We start from the raw sequence: 22428 nt of genomic DNA, 5'->3' as shown, positions 1-22428 counted from the left end.
GTTTCATTTTACTCGTACATACCTCCAACTTTACCATCAATAACACGATGATCAGCGGACAGTGTTAGGATCATTTTGTTGACGATAGTAGGCTTCTCTTTTCCTGGAAGAAGTAATTCATATAAGTTATAATCAGGTCAAAAGCATCAACGATAATGCCCTGTTGAGAGAGCAACATCTTACCATCACTGTCAACTACAGGTTCAACAACTTTGTTACCTCTGCCCACAGCCAGTATACAGGCCTAAAGCAAAAGAAGAAAGTTAAATGAAATTGAGGACAGAAAACGAACATAAGAAACTGGAGCAACTGTAGTCTGATACAGAAAATTGGCAACAACTTATATCTTCCAAACTAGAATTGGAAGGTTTGACGAAACCTCGACTTCAAGTCTTTAAAGTGGGCTCCAGAATCTTCATTAGAAAAGACCGAGATAGTTGTGTTGTCTCCTTAACAGAGGACATGCACAGGTTATGTAATTTCCAGTATACTGCAATGCACATAAACCCTCTGGTTGCTTCGAGTTCTAGACTCAGCTGCCAAATTTCAATTGGTTTATAGGCTAGGGATGTTCAGTAAATAAAAACAATAACAACAACAACTCAGTCTTATCCCAACTAAATGGGATCGGCTACATGGATCCTTGCCCTCCAATCAGCACTATTCAAGGCCATACTTGATACAAGGCCTAAGCTATGCATGTCTTTGCTCACCATTTCTCCTAGTGGTCATTTTAGGTCTGCCCCTGGCTCTTTTAGTAAATATATGTTTAGTAAATCTATTTGAAAATTAATTAGGCAGATCACTGTCACTAAAAAGAGGGTGGACCTTGGTGCAACAGTAAGGTTGCTCCATTGTGACAAAGTGGTCACGGGTTCGAGTCTCTGGAAACAGCCTCTCCGTGAAGCGGGGGTAAGGCTGCATACATTATGACCCTCCCCAGACCCCGCAGTGGTGGGAGCCTTGTGTACTGGGTATGCCCTTTATCATTGCCACTAAAATGTCAGTTTTGTACTTATATGTAGCATAGTTTCTTATGATGATGCAGATTTGCAATGAATTGGGGGAAGGGCTTTGACAACCCTTCCCCTGATTGAATTATATATGCATGTGTATGTGTGTGCGAGTGAGAGAGAGAGAGAGAGAGAGAGCAATGCACCTGTGGGGGGTTTATAATTGCACAAAATTGGTCCACTGGGAACATTCCCAAATTTGAAATGCTGCATAATGTAGAAGAAAAGTTTTACTTCTATTCCAAGACAAATGATCAGTACAGACAGAGAGGGATTTGAATCAGTACAATGAAATCACCTGAAGGTTCCTCCCTGGAATTCATGAGGAGCAAGCTTCGATGCTCGAGCCTTTTCGGCCAATTCTTTGACCTGAAGTACAGACACCAGACAGATTGGAGGCTTTTAAAACAGAGAAAAGTTATTCTGCTTTCATTAGGTAAATTTAATTAGTGATTAAAGAATGAAGTTAAATTTACTCGACAGATAAAGTGGAAGTGAAGAAGAATTCCTTTTTCCTTTACTCCTAAATTTTTTTCCAGCTTAAGTTAGTGAAAAATTTAATATAGCAGTAAATTTTCAGTAAAATTAGTTTTCCGAAACAGCCCCTAACAACCTATAAGGAATCCCATGTTAAAGAATATGTATAGCAAAATCCAACCATTACATAGCATGGCTAAACTAATTTTCTACATACATTCATGGAATTAAAATTTGCTTTCATTTTGCAAGTCAGAAATATCAAAGCTATACTTTTCATTAGGAGGGAAAAATTAGAAATGCTCAATTACTACATTGCAAAGGATACAATCCCAAAGCATAGTGTTGGAATATGTAATCTAGAATACCATGGGGGTATTCTGGTCTTTTTAGGATAATTTTATTCTTCTTATATTATTAAGTTTATGTCGGCTATGTGGGTTTTAGTCCCACATCCCCTAGTTTAGTCACTTTGTAATTTCCCCTCTATTATAAATAGAGGGGCTTACCTATCAATTAAATAACTCAAGCATTACAATCTGTTCTTCTTCCATCTTCTCTTCTCTCTTTTCTCCTCTCTAAAGTTACTGGTTACAGGTCCTAGGTTTCTACATGGTATCAAAGCTAGGCAACCAATGACTGATTCTCTCCAAGATAGCCGTTTTGAGAGTCGTTTAAGAAGAAGAACTAGGGTTTCGTACATGGAGTTGCTGATTCGATTTGCTACAAGTGCTCCCTGTTTTAAAGATCGATTCTTCCCTTTTGAGGAGATTAAAAGCCAGCATCGGTTCTTTCTTTTTTCCCAGATTCAATTTGGATTTTTTTCATTGAAGACACAGAATCTGTTTATTGTAGATCTGTTTCGGATTTGTAGACGTATTTATCTGCTGGCCAGCCAATGAAGATCGATGAACGTATGTTTTTTGAAGATTATTCTGCCTTATCAAGAATCGATTCTTCCCTCTTGAAGATCGACTTCTGCAGATTATCTCAAGTTGCTGATCACGGTTGTTCAGATTCGAAGTTTTTTTCTTCAGTTAGTGGAGATTGATTCTGGTCATCATTCTACAGATCAGATTTAAACTTCTATCCTACCGCCAGATTCAGTTGCAGGGAGTCGATTTTTTATGGTTTCTTGGTTACCGCCAGGTCTGTTTCGAATATGGCTGAGAAGAAATCGTGAGGAAGAAGCAGTCTTCTCCTACACGAACCCTGCCTTGGTCCACAATTCTATAAAATCCTTCCCTTGTATCGTTGCTACAATCAACCTCAAGGAGGAGATGCTGTTTCTGCCTCTGGTTCTACATCTCCGGCTGCCGCTGCTATAGCTCTGGTATTTCCTGGTTTGAAGGATTGGTTGATGGCTACTATTGATGATCTGGTTGCAAGGGTTGATTCTTGTTGGCTTCGATTCCCTCAACACTTACTACTTTGGTTACCGCCCCCAATCTTACTGCCGTGGTGTTCAAGCCTCTGTTCCAGCAAAGTGTTTGGGTTTGCCTTGGGTGTTATGTCATGGAGAAGAAGGGTACTTCAGCATAATGACAAGTATGCCCATTTTCACTATGAGTAGAGTCCTATTCACCCTCTTATGGTATTAGATTTACGTAGTTAACCACTAATCCTTTAGTTATTTGGTTTCCCCTTTACTGTTTGGTTAATTACAACTATGCCATCCCTTTTAACTGTGCTATTTACAATTCTGCCATCTTCACTTATCCTCCCTTGTCCTTATTTTACTTTTCATTCCCAGTTTACCCTTTTGCCTAGTTGGGTTTATAATTGGATTTCAATTTAATTGCAATTCTGCCATTCCCCAACTAATAAATGTTAATTCCCTTCATGTCCCCTTGTTTCATTATTTTCCAATAACCCCTTGACAATTCTGGTTATTTACCAAATTGCCATTCTCCATAGCCATTATTTTACTGATTGCATCCCATTGCGTTTTGTTTACCAAAAAGCCCTTGCAAAATTCTGATTATTTACGGGACTGCCATTATTTTTTCATACATTCCCCTATTTGACTACCCAATTGACCCTTGAAAATTCTGATTTATTACCAGTTTGCCCTTTGGCTTAGATTGTATTTAAAAGTGGATTTCCACCAAATTACAGCCATGCCATCCTTTTTTTCCAACACCGTTCCCTTTCAATAATTCTATTTCCCTTCATAACCCATACTTTTGGCATATACCCATAACCACTTTGGACGATAATGGTATTCTCTAATTTGCCATTTCTTCCTTTTCCATTACCCTTAGCACCTATTGGAAAATTCTGTAATATTATGTTTTTGCCCTATCTCTTACATCATCTCTGTTATGTCCATGTGTACTACACGTGAGGGGGGGATTATGGACAATACACCTACAGACATTGCAGAATGCAGAACTTGCAAGAACATTGGTGCAAAACATAGAAGATCAGTTTTCTCCATCATTGCCATTGGGTATCCTTCGTTATTGGATTGAGTTTGCAGTAAGGGGGAGATTGAAGTATTGAAGAGTATTGAAGATATTTGGTTGTTGCCTATTTGAGGACTTTCAGTTGGGTTGATACAGTTTTTTTCCGCTGCTTGATTTAGTTTGTTTTCGCTGCTTGCGACTCTAGTTATTTCCCTTCAAGATTCCATGTCATTATGGCAACCTGAGATTCATCACTACATAGCTATTGAAGATTGTTGAAAGCAGTCTTTTTTGGAAGACATTCCAATCCCGGTTTGCTGATCATGTTTGTCTAAGTTTTGAAGATCTATTTTTTCAAGTTCTTGAAGGTTTATTTGGGAGCTGCATTCATATGTCAAGCTGGATTCTGCTGCAACTTAGTTTTTTCCCATTTTGTTCAAGTTGGGCATTAGTACCTTGTATGCGCCAACTTGAGGGGGAGCGTTAGCATTATTATGAAGTTCTTTTTTTTATGTAGTTCAAGCTGGATTTTCCTTCTTCTCTTATTTGTATAATCCATCTTGAGGGGGAGAGTTGGAATATGTAATCCAAAATACCATGGGGGTATTCTGGTCTTTTTGGGATAATTTTATTTTATATTATTAAGTTTATGTCGGTTATGTGGGTTTTAGTCCCACATCGCCTAGTTTAGTCACTTTGTAATTTCCCTTCTATTATAAATAGAGGGGCTTACCTATCAATTAAATAACTCGAGCATTACAATCTGTTCTTCTTCCATCTTCTCTTCTCTCTTTTCTCCTCTCTAAAGTTACTGGTTACAGGTCCTCGGTTTTCTACATAGTTCTCTAAACAAAGGACAATCAAAAAAATGAAAGGACAAGCACAAAATGTAATTGGAAGTTCTGTAACTAGATATAGTACCTCAAACAAAGGGGTCAAAATTAAAGTCAGTAAAAAATTCTTACCTCTAAGGAAATCGCTGATATAGTCTTTTGATCAGCGTTCCTCACAATTGGAGTCATCAGGCCCTGCATCTCAGAATTTCAGCTGGGTAATTTCAAAAAGAACTTAAATAAAAGATAAGGAGCCATTGCTTAGAACAATGTTAAAAGGTTCAGGCTGCAAGGGAAAATGCATGGGTTCGAGTACAGCCACTTTGTGCAAAAAATGCCAAAGATTAGGACTGACTCCAACCACACCCATCCCAGGACCTCACATAGGCGGGGACCAGCTCTGGGTAATGGCCCTTTTTACTTAAATAAAAGATTTGAATATTACCTTCTCAGTAGCTACTGCTATCGATATGTCAACAGAATCGCATGAAATGACTTCTTCTTTCTCAGCATCCCAATAAGCTGCCATTTTGTCCCAGAATGTCAGATCCTGGTTAGAAATCTAATTAATAAAAGAATGACTTAGAACAAGTCTAGCAGATGGAACACTACAAATCCAGGGAAAAGATACTCTCAAGAAGCCATTGTCAAGGACTCAAGGAGAAAGATGAGAAGCAGGGAAGAATAATTTTTTTTCCTGGTGAATAAAAAATTCATTACCCAAGAAAGGAAGAAACAACAAAAAAAAATACAATATACAAGGCCCTGCCCTTACAGAGGAGAGGAGGCATCGGCCTGTAAAATAGAAGGGAAAGACCCCAAGCATCATTAGTCAGCCTATTTCTAGGGGTATTTGCACACCGGGAAGGGGCTATATGGCTAGCTTGGATCTAACATCAAAGAGGATAGAGTCCCAAATCTGCTGAAAAGATCTAGACTTAGAAGTCCATCTTCGGAGGTTGCACTCCAACCAGATATGATAGATTGTGGTCCCAAAAGAAAATTTTCCCACCGTATCACAGCAAGATTTACCAGCATAACAGTGAAAATTAACTGATAAAAAAGCAAGACTCACCAAATCATGGTACTAAATTTTCAAGATTAGACAAATACTAACACAGCGAAGAAGTATTAACAAAGCTGTTTTCATGCCCAAAAGATGGCACAGCCAAATTTTTTTATATATATTTCACAACAAAAAGAAGGGTATTCATTTAAAAGAGCACACTTAATATGTTATTGGCTTCAACACTGCAGAATTAAACAAATTGTTGGTACATAAAGACATGAATCAATTTTTCAGAGTCCAATCCTAAGATCAAGAAAGGAAAAATAAAATATAATAATGTCGGATTCACACTGAAAAAAAACAAGATTCAATTCATTTCCTTGGACACTTCCCAAGTTGCAATTGGGACAATTTGAAGCACATCCATGCTGACAACTTTTTCCTTTTTTCTGAAGACATTCTTCCTAGTTCTTCCCCAATTTTTCTCTCTCCTATTCATTCCTTTTAAACCAGGCAAAAAACAAGTGAGTTTGCAATCATTGTAATTATACACTTGCGTGGCATTGAGCCAGTACGGTTTTCAACTGGTTAAGGTGAAGACCAGGATAGGAACAAGAGAAGACATGAGCTATCGAGATTTAGCATAAAAGACTCGCATGGATATAACGCAATGCCAGAAAATATTTCGTGGTCTACCCACACAGTTGGAGTGAACAGGGATTTCAAGAGGCTGGGCTCTTTACCAGTTTTGCCTCACCTGATGCCCAATCCAAACCACAAACGAAGGCATAAAGAACCATGAGAGAAGAGATTCACTACTAAAAAAAGGGGAAAGATGAATAAAAAGATAGATTAGAGACTGTGCTAAATGTTATGGTGCAACCCAAACTTCAAATGAAAAAAGGGCGTACCCAGTGCACGAGGCTCCCGCAACTGCGGGGTCTGGGGAGGGTCATAATGTACGGAGCCTTACCCCCCCCCGCTTCGCAAAGAGGCTGTTTCCCGACTCATACCCATGACCACTATGTCACAATGGAGCAACCTTACCATTGCGCCAAGGCTCGCAAACACATAAAACATGAACCTGAATACTAGACCATTCAAACACATCCTATTAGCCATCTGTCATAATAAGGCTTTAATGAGTTCAGTATATATTCTTTGATGATTTGAGTATATCCGAGTTGGTTAACCATGATATATAATTCTCCAGCTGCCTAGAAAATTGAATAAATGCACCTTTAGATCTAGCCTCAGTTTTTTTTTCCTCCGCATTTCTGCTACTTCATCCAGACCTAGATAATAATTGTAAGAAATTGATTTCAACCCAAACTCAAAAATTGTCCAATTAACTGCATTTGTTGTTTCAACCTTACTGTATCTCCTGTTAGAATTGAAGCCCATAACCCTCATTAACCCAAATTCCTCTGACTAAACCATTGTCATGAACATAGTTGTCAAGGCGTCGTCACCTAGGCGATGCTTAGGCGATGCCATGGCAGTTTTCAGGTCATAGGTGACTGGCCGCCAAGTTCTCTGGGCGCCTAGGTCCCAAAATCCATCGAAAAAAGAGAAGTGAGTGGAGAGAGAGAGGATAGGAATGGAAGAAAAGAGGAAAGGATGAAGAAAAGGAGCAAAAAAGAGGAGAAGCAGCCACTGCTGGAACTGCCAGAAGAAGATAAAGAACTACCTACCTGTCCCGCTGCAACGACCACTGCTGCCTCCACCTTCTGGCGTCGAAGAGGAAGAAGAAACTATAATGAAAATCCATTCAATGGGTTTTATTTCTTAATTTATATACCTCCTCCCACTCAAGAATTACATCTTAAAAGGTCAAAGTCTTATATTTTACATCTAATCTCCCCCCTTTTGTATATGACACTTTAATCGCCTAGACACCAAGGCATCACGACACCCTTGCCACTGACTGGGCTCGCCTTGGCACCATGACAACTATGGTCATAAACACATAAACCTTGTTCCATCTACAATCATATGACAATGGAGTGACAAAATTACCTATCAAAAAAATTTGGGATCAAACTCCGATACTTCTGGAAAGGCTATGACAATCTACAATTTAATTTAGGACTTGACCTTGAAACCCATTTCACAAAGAAAAAATTAGAAATTCTTTGCATTAGTAACTCGGGCAATTAAATTGCAAGCGATAGGAAACAGAGAACCAAAGAACCAGCTTTCAACTCCTCAATATGAAATGACCTAAGAAGCTTTAGAGATGAGGCTCAATTGATTGAAATAAAGATTTTTACATGATGAGTCGATGGGACTCATGGGAGCATCCAAAATACTGCATATTCTTCAAGTTCCACTAGTAAGTACTACTGCGTCCACAACACTTGCTACAATATCTAATAATTTTAACCCTAAAGTTTTTTTAATAAGTAGAATTCTGCACAGAGACAAAGTTCAGCCACAGTCCTATCATTTATAATTTTAAACTTGGGTGATAACAATAATTCAGCAAGATTCAATTGCAGCATTAATTAGTATCCACATTATGTCAACAAAGTTGAGTTTTCAGAATCATGGACCCACATAGGCCTCTTTCTTCCCTTCTTGGACCTGTGGCTACACATCTTCAGGTTCTTAGTATCATTTCTAATATGAAGCATACAAACAACATCAATTGTAGAAAATCAGCCAAAATAGTAAGGATTTAATGATTTGATTCCTCTAGTCTACAACAAGCAATTTTCAACACCCAGAAACCAGGTAGCAGCAACCAGTGCCATTCTTTTTTTTTTTTCCAGTACAAATTCATTTTAAGGAGTGTCTTACCATTTGCTCCAGGCACATTCCTTAGTGCAACTGCAACAGCTTTGATGACAATGTCATTTACTGAAACTTTAATATCATGCTTCTCTGCACAGAGATTTAACGAGAGTAGTATCCATAAAGTTTCTCTTATGGAGATCAGTGACAATATACAGAAGAAAAATACACTTATAACGCATACCTTTAAGCAACTTCCTAAAAGCTAGGAGAGGATCAAGTATAACATCTGACAGAAAACACCAGATATATCCATGTCATTGAAAAGTTGATAAAAATTTTAGGGAAAAAAAAAGTATCTACACCTGAAAGTGGCCAACCTGAGGACAAATATAAATGAGGTGTACCATGCTTTGATTCTAATAACCTTTTCGCTATCACCTGCAAAACTACGGAACTCAGCAAAAGGATTTGAAGGATAATAATAATAATGATAATTGATAAGGATAATGATATTGATAATAATACTGTAGAACCTAGAAAGAAATATCCCCCTTCCACTTATAGTAAATCTAGTTTTAGCATTTCCATCACAAAAAAATTTCTCCATATGGCAAAATGTACATGTCAAGTTGACAAGGAGAAAGAAACGTGAACTTCCAGAACAGCATTCATAACCAAGGGTAAAAGCATCTTTGACTAGTGCATAAGAATAATTACAGTCTGAAGAGACAGGACTTGGCAGATAATCCAGCAAAACAACTACTGCTAATGGTTAAACTCTTGTTATTGACTGATACCTTGATACTTCTAAACTTTGTTCATCTCTTAGAAGAACCCAAATATGTGGATTATAAAGTACTACTTTGTATTCTCTATTGGTCACACTACTCACAAGCCCCTCAATGAAACATTACCTCCCTCTCTTACATCTCTCTCGTCCACCTTCCCCTCTAACAAATCCCTACAATTTGTCCTCAACTACCATCTTATCTCTCTCTCTCTCTCTCTCTCTCCATAAAAGACCACATGTGCATTTGCACATGTAAGTTTGCTAGTATATATATATATTTCTCCGTGTTCTTGCTTTGCACAATTTAGAAACATGAGACCTCATGCCACATACGTATAGGTCATGAACACCAACACTGGTAGAAAGCTCTAACTGATAAAAGGGAACCAGAACTCTATGAAGTAATGGGCCATGGATTTGATGTGTTTCCAGGGGCTAATTGCCAAGAACTGGGTGGTTCACCTCCTACAAATATTTGAACCAGTGAGAACACCTTGTTTGGATTTTACGCATTTTAGATACCTTTTAGAGTCTTGTATAGCCTACTTGCAGTCACCTTGTAGGTATTTCAGGGCCTCGATTTCTATTCTTTATGTACTAAGATAAAGAAATGCAAAAAGATAGTGACATGCTACTACATATAAGGAAACCTGGACAATGCTGATTAACAGTTTTGTGAAACCTGCCTTGCGAATTTGACTGTTTGGCACATCTTCATAAGTATCCGAATGCAGTGGAGAGCGTGCCTCCAAAGATGGTCCATGGGAAGTTTGTGGTTGTGTTTGAGGTGATGAAACTGGCTTCTCTTTGGAGGAAGATGAAGTTCTTAAAGATCCGATTCCTGACTTTATTGCCGCCAAAACATCACCTTTTAGAAGTGTTCCACGAGGGCCTGTTGCCTTCAATAATGAAGCATCTAATCTAAATTCTGTAATAAGCAACTTTGCAGATGGACTGATCCTAGAAGCACTTGTGTTCTGTTCTCTTGTTTCATTTCTTTCATCTTGATGAGTTGCCTTTTCCTCCTTAGCCCCTGAACCACTGGTAAAAACATCTGGAACTTTTTTAATGTCATCCAGATCCTCAACCTGGCAAGTAGCAATCCAGCAGGAGATAGAGTTTAAAACCTATATGATGCTTTGGACAGATAAAGACTCTTACCATGATTAGGTCAAACATAAATTAATAGAAATAGTATGCTTGCAGTTCAATATAACCGAGAATAACTGCACATAGTCTTTCATGAGGGCATGCATGCATTAAATGATCAAAACTTACAACTATACAAATAGGTTCTCCCACAGGCACATCCTTTGAACCTTCAGGTGCTAGTATCTTAGCCAGGAACCTGAAAAAAAAAAATTCCTCATATCATCTCAAGTTTAAGTAGGAAGAAGACAACTGTAAAATATTTATCTTGAGAAACTGCCGATGGAAAAACACTCAATATGTATGGTTCAAGTTAAATCTGAAGAATGGAGAAGCAAGTTGAGACTTGAGAGACCAGAGCAAGTAGCACAGTAGCCTACAACATGAACCTTATATGATGTCCAATGTATAAGCTAAAGCAATAAGAAACATAATTACCCCTCCTCAAGACTTTCATATTCAAGAGTAGCTTTGTCTGTCTCTATCTCGCATATCACATCTCCCACTTCTATCTGTTGTGACAACCAAAAAATCAATAGAAAAAGATAGCAACCACTATCTAGCTATCCTCCTGAGCAAGACTAAGGAAGTGTTTGTTATAGCTTCCCATTTCCCATTCTTCACTTTCATTCATTATCTAAAATGAATACTATGCAAAAAAGTTCCTGAAATGAAAATTTTATATGGTCGAAGTTACAATGTAAAATGAATTTTGATTAAAAATGGATCTAACTCCCTTTTCCTCAGACGGAATTCTAGGATTCCTCCTTGAGGCAAAAACTTTTATGCGAGCCATCTCCCGATCCCTTCCCCAAAAGACTAAACCTCCACTTCTACACTTCACCAAAAACTAAGGCCTATTGCCAATGATCGATCTCAGCCATACTAACAAAGAATTCACTTTTATCTGACCAGAGAACAAGTGGGATTCAAGGACAGCAGAAGTGTATACACCTTCTCCACTCAACCCTGACTGCTGGGGGCTGCCCAAGACACCTCTGCTCGTTTCCAACTATCCCACCCACATCCCATCACCAAAAGCACTATCAACTACCATTACTGCTCCTGCAGCATAACAAAAATCCCTCTGACACCATCTTTATCTCCCTCCTAAACAACTGCTCTACCACCCTCACAGCCAATAACAATAGCTTCAGCCTCATAGATGGTAAGCCCCCTCAGAATCCCAGGCTTGGTCCTAAGAGGGGCTTCCAACAGCAAAGCCAACTCCCTGAGTGCCATGTCCAGGATTTCAAAGTCTGCATGTGTGAGGCTGAGGTAGATTGCACCCAGCAGAACCAGCTCTACAATATCAACAGTCATTTTTAAATCAATTCCGAGAATGAATGATTTTGACTGCCTTTAAATTTCCATTTTACAGAATGAGCAATAAAAAACTGCAATAAAGAATCTATTTTGGACCCAGAAGCCATTCCCGGCCCAAATGAGAAATGAAAAGCTACACCAAAGGCTGCCTAAGTACTTGCAATGCAAACTGCAATAATCTCTATATAATATCAAATTTAGACATACTGACCTTTTCTCCTTCTTTTTTTCTCCATTTTGCAATATTTCCCTGATTCTGCAAAGGCAGAGATGCAAGTGTGGTATAAGCTTCCAAGAAAAAGAAGAAAATGCAAATGACAAAATGTAGCAGAAGTCCCCATGTCAAACTATTTTCCCAATTTCTCACCATTGTGGGGGATAGTGCAGGCATGCCAAGAACTGTATGTGGAGGAAGCTCTGCCGGATTGAACCCGGGAGAACTTGTTTTGGGTGCCTTATCTTCATTCTTGACAGGTGTCTCTGTTGATTTCTCCTCTTTGGCATTGAAACTACTGGTGACAGAAGCAGAGACACTTCCAATATCATCTGAATCCTCAACCTTGTAAACCAGCAGGAGTTAATGTTTAAAACATGTCAGATACCTTGAACGCCCATGACCTCATACATATTATAGGTAGAGAACATAGAAGAGTAGTGTATTCTAATAAAAAAGATCCATGCAGTCATAACTCCTCCAAGCAAATCCTTCTTTAGTAAAGTGACCAACGAAATAACAGTTGCTGCAATTAACACTCCATGATAAAGAAGAATAAATTACTAGGGAAAAGGTAATATTTGTACAATAATTATCATAACGTACAGTTATTGCAATAGGTTTTCCCACTGGGACATCCTTTGAACCTTCTGGCACTAGTATCTTAGCAAGGAACCTGCCAAAAATTTCCTCAAAAAATCAATACAATTCTGAAGGGTAGCTGAAGCATGTAGAATCAAGTAGAAGCCGAACTATCAAAATATAGAACATATATAAGGGATTATAGAAATCGCAGGCCCAAGAATTTTATCTTCTTTTCCTTTCGGGGGGAAGGGGGGTGGAGAGAGAGGTGTAGGGAGAGGAGGGGCAGAATAAATAATGCAGATACTTTTGCTCCTTTTGTATTGTGGTTGATGCTGCCCCTATTCTGGGCCATGAAATAAGTTTTAGTGCGTTGGTAAACAGCAATTTAAAATTTTTGTGACTCCATTGTGTATCTACTAAAGTACCCATTCAATGTTTTTCACGACTCCATTATGAGGACAAATCCAGAGGAAATGCTTTCCACAAGAATAACTCTCAGTCTCTCTCTCTGTTGACTTTTAGTGCTACTCTAAAGCAAGAGTTAAACGCCTTCTTCCAAGTCCAAGAGTTTCAAATAGAAATTATGGAACCAATTGACTTGATGACGCTGCTTGGTCATGCACCCCTATGCCAAGACACAAGGGGTTGTGAAATGACCACCGCAACCCCCATGTTCGATGCCTGGGCATGTGCTCCCATTGGCCCCTGCGCTGGTGCAGGGGCCATGTGACCAAGCAGCATGCTCTCTCCCTAAAAAAAAAAATAAATACATAAAAGGTTGTATAAAACAAAAATAAAATGCAACTAGGTCAATGTGAAGTCAGTGATGCATCCCAAGTTTCAAACCATGATGTTTCTTCTTTAAGAAGCCTGTATTCAACTCAAGCAAAAAACATGGATGTTTCTTTTTGACTTCAAGTTATTATATGGGTTGTTTCTGCTACTTTTCTTTTTGGTTTTTTTTTTTTTGACAGATCAAAACTTGTCCATTTAGCGTGAATTTGGTGCTTTGAGAAAGCTTATTCAGTCACCTTCCCAATGAGACCAAGATCAAGTTATTCCAAGTTGTATCAGAAAGTTGTGACAAATTTATTGATAGGGTGTTAATCTATGACAGGATTTTTAGCTTATGAATTTATATTAATTAGAAATTAGATCTAGAATTTATTTTTAAGTTGAAATTTTAATTTCCTTAAAAAAATGTTAAGCCCTCATGGGATTATTGTATCATCTTAGGAGTCTTGGATTGGAAATTAAATATCAAGGTACCAATATTAATAGTAAAAGTGGAAATACTGTGATTCAAAGTTCCCTGATTATGAAATCAAAGATTATTGTTCCTAAGGAAATTCCTCTGGTTCTTGGTCGGGGCCAAGTTTTTACTACACACTGTTTTGAAAATGAGACCAATCCAACTGTCGACCTGACATACCATTGGGTAAGTGGGGTTATTCCACCCAATAACCAATCAAACTGTCCAGTTTTATGGTGAACTGCTTACCCTGGAAGGTTGAACCACTCAGCCTGGGTTAGGCCATGATAGATATCATTTGCTTTGAAAAATTTTCAAGGAAAAAGGGGAGGGGGGGGGGGGGGATGAAGATAATACTTTTCAGCTTTCCCTCTTCGATTAATGGGCTGTTAATTAGGCCCTTGATTGATGGATATTAATCAATACCTAAGTAACAGATTATTACATTTTCAAGCTTTTGAAAGGTACCTTAATTAAATGGACCATAAATGCAATAGTTTTAAAAATTTTAAGGTCTGAACTCCTGTTTAGGAATTCATATCTACATTTAAGGACAGTAAAAACTGTGGGAGGGCCAAAGTAGAGAAACCCCCATTACAATTGGACTACATCAAAGATCAGCTTTGAGCCCTTATTTGTTTGCCTTATTCATAGATAAGCTGACTAGAGACATTCAAGATCAGGTCCCTGGGTGCTTTGAAAAAAAGATATAGTTTTGGTTGATGCCAAGTTAGCAGTATGGAGATCCATCTTGGAATCAATAGGTTTTAAAATAAGTAGACAAAAATAAACTATAAAAAAAAGAGTGTCCCAGTGCACGAGACTCCCACTACTGCAGGGTCTAGGAGGGGCAAATGTATGCAGCCTTACCCCCTGCTTCGCAGAGAGGCTGTTTCCAAGTTTTGAACCCACAACCAACAGGTTGCAATGGCACAACTTAACTGTTGCGCCAAGGCTCGCCCACTAAAGTGGTGAGTAATTGGTAAGATAGGAGTGAAAGTACCGCAAAGTGATAATTTTAGGTACTTAGGTTCAAACATAAACAAAGAAGGAGAAATACAGAATGATGTTGCACAAAGAATTAGAGCAGGGTGGATGAAATGCAGAGGTGCATCCAGAGTATTATGTGATCTGTATTCCTTTAAATTTGAAGGAATTTTTATAGGACAGCTATGCGACCAGCAATGATGTATGAAGCAAAATGTTGGGCAGTGAAGAAACAACAGATAAACAAACTTAGTATAGCTGTAATGATGATGTTGAGATGGATGAGCGGCAAAACTCGAAAATATAAAATAAGAAATGAACTAGTCAGAGCTAATTTAGGAGCAGCTCCGATACTTGATAGAGAGAAAGTCATTGGAGGAGCTAAGGACAATGCAACGGAAGCCTTTGAATGCTCCAGAAAAGAAGGGTGTATGATTCAGATTGGAGGAACTTAAGTGTCAGACGTAGGTCTAAAATGACTCCAGGAGAAGTGATAAGGAAAGACATGCATGGCTTAGGACTAGTAACAAGAATGGCTTTGAATAGAGTTGATTGGAGAAAGAAGATCCATGTAGGGATAAGGTTTAGTTGAGTTGACTAGTTTATTGAATGACAGAAAAGTAGTAACTACTGGGACTTAGGGTACATATAATTTAACTTACTATTGGATTTAGTGTACATTTTTTTATCATAAAAAAGACGAGGTTAATCATGAATTGAGACCCCATTAATAACACAAGTACACATAACTGCTTTCCTGATTTCTTGGCACTGAGCCAATTTGATCTAACAATCAAATTGGGTCGAACCAACTCAGCACCCTGGGCTCTATTTACAAATATTATTTTTGCTGCCTCTTGAATATTTAACCATAATTGGTAAATGTTTTCCATAGTTTACGGTTCAATAAGCTTCTTCTCAGTAATACAGACTCCAAAAAATTTCAAGCAATCCCCTCCCCTCTCCTCTCTTTCGTAACAAACACACACACACACATGCACTAGTACATGTGCACAAGAAATTTACCTCTGCATGCAAACAACCAGACACATTAATATCATTTCACCAAAATCTTCAATGATTATGTTAATTCACATTTGGTTTGATTTTTTTTTATTTATTTTGGAATAAGGAAAGAATTATATTAATAGAAGGAATTTACAACCTAAGCAAAATTAACCTGTAGCATCCTTAGAGGTAAGGTGCTGCAGGGGCGAGGGAATGGAATCTATACATAATGCAATCTCAGCTGGAGACTACATAATTTGCAAGGCAGTCTGCACAGTGGTTTCCTTCCTTATAACAAAAATGGAAGGACTTTGTGCGAAAGGAGTTAGCTATATACTGGATATGATGTAGAATATCCCAAGTTTCCCAATGAGTCAACGCCTACCCGTTAATACAATCGACCACAGCCTGGGAGCTGGAGAAGATGATTACTTCGAGATGGCCCATGTCGAGGGCAGTCTGGAGCCCAATGAGGATGGCAAAAAGCTCAGCCTGTTTCGATGTTGTAGATGTGCAAGCGCCAGCATTGGCAAACACAACCAAGCCATTATTAGTGCGACCAATACAACCGTAGGCCCCAAGCTCAGTCTGTTTGATTGGTTTTACATGATTTATTTTTAAGTACAATGCTCTAAATTTTAAGGGTTTTTTTTTTTTTTTAATACTTGAGAAGTATTATTTTTTCATGACTCTCTAATCCTAATTCAAATAGGGTTCTCCATATGGGTGTTGCTTTTTAATCATTGGCTTGATTTCTAAAGGGGATCATGGAATACAAGATAGGCTATTATTGATAAGCTATTCCTATGTGATGTTAAACAATGACTTTTCACATTAAGTCCTGCTCATCTTCTCAGTAATACAGACCTTTCCTATTTTCACAACTAATACCCACCAAACCGTTTGCAAGATTACTTCCAAACATTTAAGGATGTTGTTAGCAGAACAATTTACAAAGGACAGAATTGCCCCTATTCTAGCCGATTCTACTAAGAGAGTCGGCAGTACATAAAAAATAAACCCAAAAAGTCCAGAATACCCCCACGGTGGGGGTATTCTAGTATACATTATTCAACACTCCCCCTCAAGTTGGAGCATAGATGTCAAACATGCCCAACTTGACTAAAGCAGGATGAAACAACTTTCCAGATAGTCCCTTAGTGAAAATATCAGCTAGCTGATCAGCAGACTTCACAAAGGGAATACAAATTAATCCTTCCAACTTCTCTTTGATAAAATGCCTGTCCCCCTCAACATACTTGGTACGATCATGCTGTACTGGATTATGTGCAATGCTTATGGCAGCCTTGTTGTCACAATACAATATCATAGGGAGACGAATAGGAACCACCAAGGTCTTATATAAACCCTTGAGCTATAGTAACTCAATATACCTAGTGCCATAGCACGAAATTCTGATTCAGCACTAGAATGAGCAACCACATTCAAATTCTTACTACGCCAAGTGACAAGATTCCTACTTACAAAAGTACAGTACCCATAGATAGATTTTCGATCAGGAGAACCAGCCCAATCAGCATCAGTATAGGCCTCTATCCATAGGTGATCATGAGGGGACAGAAGAATGCCTTTTCCTAGAGCTGACTTCAAGTAGTGAAGAACACGAAGAACAGCTTCTACATGAGAAGAGTAGGGATCATGCATGAACTGACTCACAATGCTCACTATTAGCAATGTATGGGAGTGTATGTGAGAGATAAATCAACTTCCCTACCAATCTTTGGTACCAGACTTTATCAACAGGTTCACCCTCCTTTTCTTTAAGACGGACATTAGCATCCATAGGAGTATCTGAAGGGTAACACCCTAACAAACCAGTTTCTGAAACCAAATCCAGGATATACTTCCTTTGGGAGAGAAAGATACCCTTAGAAGACTTAGCAACTTCGATTCCAAGGAAGTACCTTAATTTTCCCAGATCCTTAATTTCAAACTCTTGTCCAAGAAAATTCTTCAGACGACTGATCTCATCACCATCATTTCCGGTTACCACAATATCATCAAGTAGACTATGAGAACATGATTTTTTTTACCAACCCTTTTTATAAACAGAGTGTGATCAACAATACTCTAATTATAGCCTACAAAAATCATAGCCTTGTGAAACCTACCAAACCATGCTTGAGGTGACTGCTTCAACCTATAAAGTGCACGCTTCAATTTACAAACTTTGCCTTGGGTTTTGTCACAAGAGAACCCTGGTGGAATATCCATATATACCTCCTCATCAAGCTCTCCATTGAGAAATGCATTCTTCAAATCTAGTTGTTATAAATCCCATCCAAGATTAAAGGCACAAGATAACAAAACTCTGACAGTGTTCAACTTTGCAACTGGTGCAAAAGTCTCCTTGATAATCAATCCCATATGTCTGAGTGAACCCCTTTGCCATGAGTCATGCCTTATATCTATTCACAGTGCCATCCACCTTCTGTTTCACCACAAACACCCACTTACATCCAACTGGTCTTTTCCCTGGTGGAAGAACCACAAGCTCCCATGTATCATTTTTCTTCTAGGCTTTCATTTCTTCCATCATTGTTGTCTTCCGCTTTCCATCTGTTAAAGCTTCCTGCCAATTCTGAGGAATATGAACAGAAGAAAGAGAAGAAACAAATGCACGAAAAGATGGGAAAGGGAGTCATAAGAGACAACATGGGATACAGGGTGCTGCGTACAAGCTCTATCACCTTTGTGAACAGCAAAAGTTAACTCGAGAGAAAAAGTCTTACCAGGTGGAGAACTAGGCTCTGGATCCGGGTTTGGCAACTGGATGGGTACTGGTGCTAGTGGATTGAAGTTGCTTATTTCTGGTACGACTCTTTTGTATAGACCTTCATAGTAGAATCATCAATTCTCCTCTGAAATTCAATAATGGTTTTCTGAACTGGAGTGAGCTCCCCTTGAATTGGAATTTCATTATTACCATTATCTGTAGTCTCCCCCTGTACAGGAACCCCTCCCCTTGAGGTAGAGGGAGGAACAGGAGCAGACTCATCATGCACATACTGAAGTGGGGGCTCTATAGTCAGCACATCTTCACTAAAACTCTCCCCTTGAAGATGTGGGGATGAATAATACGAAAGAAGTTCATGAAAAACAACATCCATACTCATCATAGTGCGTCTGGTAGGAGGATAATAACACTTGTACCCCTTTTGGGTGGTAGAGTAACCCAAGAAAATGCAACGGAGGCCACAGGGCTCAAGCTTACTAGTTGATCTAGTATCCCTAGCATAACAAACACAGCCAAAAACCTTAGGGGGGAACTATAAAGGAGGAGGAGCCATGTAAGAGCTCAGCTGGGGAACAAGAGTCAAGAACTCGAGTAGGCATCCTATTAATAAAGTAGGCTGCAGTGAGGATAGCATACCCCCAATAGTAGGAGGGAACATGCCGAGCAACCATTAGGGCTTTAGCCACCTCCAAAAGATGGCGATTTTTCCTTTCAGCTACACCATTTTGGGCTAGTGTATCAACACAACGGGTCTGCTGTATAATCCCATGGGCATCAAGGTATTTTTGGAACTAACCTTCCATATATTCTTTGCCATTGTCACTCCTCAAAACTTTGAGAGTGGCATTAAACTAGGTCTGAACCATTTTATGAAAGTGCTGAAAACAGAGAAAAAAAAACTTCATTTTTAGTATGCATCAGGTAGACCCAAGTGTTCCTAGAGTGACAATTTATAAAGGAAACAAAATAATGATGGCCAAAAAGAGAAACTTTGCGACTAGGACCCTATACATCAGGCTGACCCATATGAAAAGAGGAAGAACATCTTTTATTAGAGAGTGAATGAGTTGAACGTGTCTGTTTGGCTAGAACACAAGCTTCACAAAAAAAAAAACTTCCTTGTTACATTGTTTAACTAATGCTAGAAATAAATGAGATAAAGTTCCTAAAGGGGGATGACCTAATCTAAAATGCCATTGGTGTAAGTCAAAGGAGAATGAGGAAGTCTGACATAATTGAGAAGGTAAAATGCAGTTAGAGGAAGACAACCATCATCAAGCAGGTACAATCCACCATGCACTTTACCACATCCAATCATTTTCCCCGTTACCAGGTCCTGAAAAACGCAATGGGTTCAAAAAAAAGTTACTTTGCAATTCAGATCTTTAGCAAGACTACTAATGAAAAGAAGATTAATAGTAAAGTTAAGAATATGCAAAACTGAAGATAAAGTAATGGAAGGTGAGCAACTAATGGATCCCTTTCCAGAAACGGATGAGAGGGAGCCATCAGCCACCCTGACTCTGTTCTTACCAGAAGTGGGAGAATATTTGTGAAAGAGACTGGAAGAGCCTGTCATATGATCAGTGGCACCGGAGTCTATAATCCATGGAGTGGAGACAGCCGATGCACAATGACCACCAAATGAAATACCTGAATGGGCAAAGTTGGAACCTGAAGGAGTGGAAGAAGTGGCAGGAAGTGATGTAGTAGATGCAGCAGAAGCCAGTAACATACGCCTAAAAGCCTATAATTCTTCCTAGGAGAGACCATTGTTAGTAGTGGGAGCTATAGCTACACTTTCAGTGTGATTAGCCTTGTTTTTAGTTTTGCTACAACCACGTTTGGCCTCAAAATCAGCAGGTTTCCCATGTAGTTTCCAGCAGGTAACCTTAGTGTGATAGGGTTTGTTGCAGTGTTCACACTAAACTAGTTCTTTGGAAGAAGTATTGGAACACGGAGATCCATCAGTTATGGGAGTAGGGTAGGAACCAGCTTGTAAAGCAGAGCGATCTACAGTGGGATATGCAGCATAACAGCCCGATGAGTCTCCTCAGTATGTACCAAAGCATAGGACTGCTCCAGTGTAGGGAAAGGAGATCTACTAAGAACTCGCACATGAATAGGATCATACTAAATGTTCAGACCTACCAAGCAATCATAGACCCGAATCTTATCAACATGCTTTCGATAGGCAGCAATGCCAGCTGGATTGGTAGACTGAAAATCAAAGTAATGATCCAATTGTTGCCATAAACTTTTGAGGATAGCATAGTATTGGGATATAGATAGTTCCTTTTGTATGGTGTCATGGACCTTTTCTGGATTCCATACACCTGAGCATCATTCCAAACCTGTCCATAAGTCTCCTTTGCAGCAGTCCAAATCTGATTGGCTATATCCAATAGTAAATATCCATTAGAGAGATCTGGTTGCATGGAATGCAACAAAAAAGACATCACCATAGCATCATTAGAAATCCATCGGTTTTGAAGAGGACCAGGGTCAGATGGCTTTGTAGCAGTGCCAATGAGGTGTCCTATAAGGCCACGACCAGCAACAGTCAAATAAGTGGATCTGGACCACATCAAGTAATTTGTCCTGTCGAGTTTAATAGCTGCAGCGAAAGGGAGATACTCATTCCTTGGCTGTCCTTCAATGCCGGAGGTAGCAGTAGTAAGGTAAGCCATACTGACATAGTCAAATTACCAAAACCAGCAAGGGATCGATGCCTGCAAAAATCAATCCTTGGAAGAGAAACCTGATAACCTTGAAAAATCTAGCTGAAAGCAGGGTCAAGTACGCCTTTATGATGGATAAAATTGCCCTAAAAAAATCAGCAATGGCTGAAACCTTGAATCACAAAATTGATAAGTGTCAGGGTTTTGAAAAACCCTGAAAGGGAGATCAATATAGGGGAGATGTCTTCAGTTGATGATGAAAAACTTTGATAGATGCTGTCCAAGGCTGCTAGAACGAATCTCCAACAAGAAAAATCAATCTCCAACACTGATAGAGGCTTGATCTTCAAGAAGGGGAGAACTAAAAAAAATCGAAGAGAGAGGGGCAGCAGCTATCGATTGAAACACCCGTTTTAGATCATTAGTTGAAGAGGTATGCTAGAGGGCAGCAACTAGATCATTCGATCACCTCATTAGTGCTGCCCTATGTGGATGGTGAGAACCAAGGGAAAGAGAGAGAGAGAGAGAGAAGAGATCAAGAAGAAGAGGGAGCGAAGGAAGTGAGACGATGGGGAGGAGTGTTCTGTAACCTAGATCAGAAAATTGGCTTTGATACCATATTAGCAGAACAATTTAAGACTGAATGCTTGAATGATCAGAGTGATCAGTCAAGCCCTTTATTTATAATAAGTGAAAGAAGTTACAAAGAACAGAATTGGCCCTACTCTAACCAACTCTACTAATAGAGTCGGCAGTACATAAAAAATAAACCCAAAAAGTCCAGAATACCCCCACAGTATTGTGGTATACATTCTTCCACAAAAGTAAAGTTTCTCAGGATAGAAATTATTGACCTCTAATTCTTTGCAGCACAACTGGTAACCTTGGAAACCTCTGGTCAAGATCTATCTAATGACACCTACAATTAATTATCTTTATTTCACTTTGAAAATGGTACAACTCTACTCAGCCTTATCCCAACTAAATGGGGTTGGCTAACGTCGGAAATGATAATTATTTAATCTTCACCAACTAATTCTGCTATACTCATATCTATTCTGGAGGAAAAACACCAACCCGCCAATTAATTCAATAAATTTTGGATGGTAGAGAGAAAGTGATAAAAAAGAAAGCAATTGTATGCTGAAGAGGGAGTGAAAGAAAACAGACTTAATCACTATACTCAACAGCCTTTTGTC

At 38.9% G+C, this 22428-nt stretch overlaps 1 protein-coding gene across 3 annotated transcripts in view; it reads right to left on the bottom strand.

Annotated features, from left to right (window-relative positions):
• Positions 1-22428, bottom strand: part of LOC122671587 (dihydrolipoyllysine-residue acetyltransferase component 1 of pyruvate dehydrogenase complex, mitochondrial) — a 60869-nt gene that overhangs the window by 18567 nt on the left and 19874 nt on the right. Inside the window, exons 8-22 of one of the 3 annotated variants that reach the window (XM_043868889.1) lie at positions 12565-12634; positions 12112-12303; positions 11956-12000; positions 10857-10930; positions 10548-10617; positions 9956-10357; positions 8857-8917; positions 8721-8765; positions 8543-8626; positions 5177-5253; positions 4864-4926; positions 1312-1382; positions 1160-1220; positions 184-244; positions 23-103 (exon numbers count right to left, since the gene is read on the bottom strand). In XM_043868889.1, the coding sequence (XP_043724824.1) occupies positions 23-103; positions 184-244; positions 1160-1220; positions 1312-1382; positions 4864-4926; positions 5177-5253; positions 8543-8626; positions 8721-8765; positions 8857-8917; positions 9956-10357; positions 10548-10617; positions 10857-10930; positions 11956-12000; positions 12112-12303; positions 12565-12634 (1457 nt within the window). The remainder of the gene's footprint in view (positions 1-22; positions 104-183; positions 245-1159; positions 1221-1311; positions 1383-4863; positions 4927-5176; positions 5254-8542; positions 8627-8720; positions 8766-8856; positions 8918-9955; positions 10358-10547; positions 10618-10856; positions 10931-11955; positions 12001-12111; positions 12304-12564; positions 12635-22428) is intronic. The other 2 variants (XM_043868891.1, XM_043868890.1) reach the window with 2 other exon arrangements.

This window comes from Telopea speciosissima, chromosome 8, assembly GCF_018873765.1.
Source record: "Telopea speciosissima isolate NSW1024214 ecotype Mountain lineage chromosome 8, Tspe_v1, whole genome shotgun sequence".
Lineage (NCBI taxonomy): Eukaryota > Viridiplantae > Streptophyta > Magnoliopsida > Proteales > Proteaceae > Telopea > Telopea speciosissima.
This window is presented reverse-complemented; position numbering and strand designations above follow the sequence as displayed.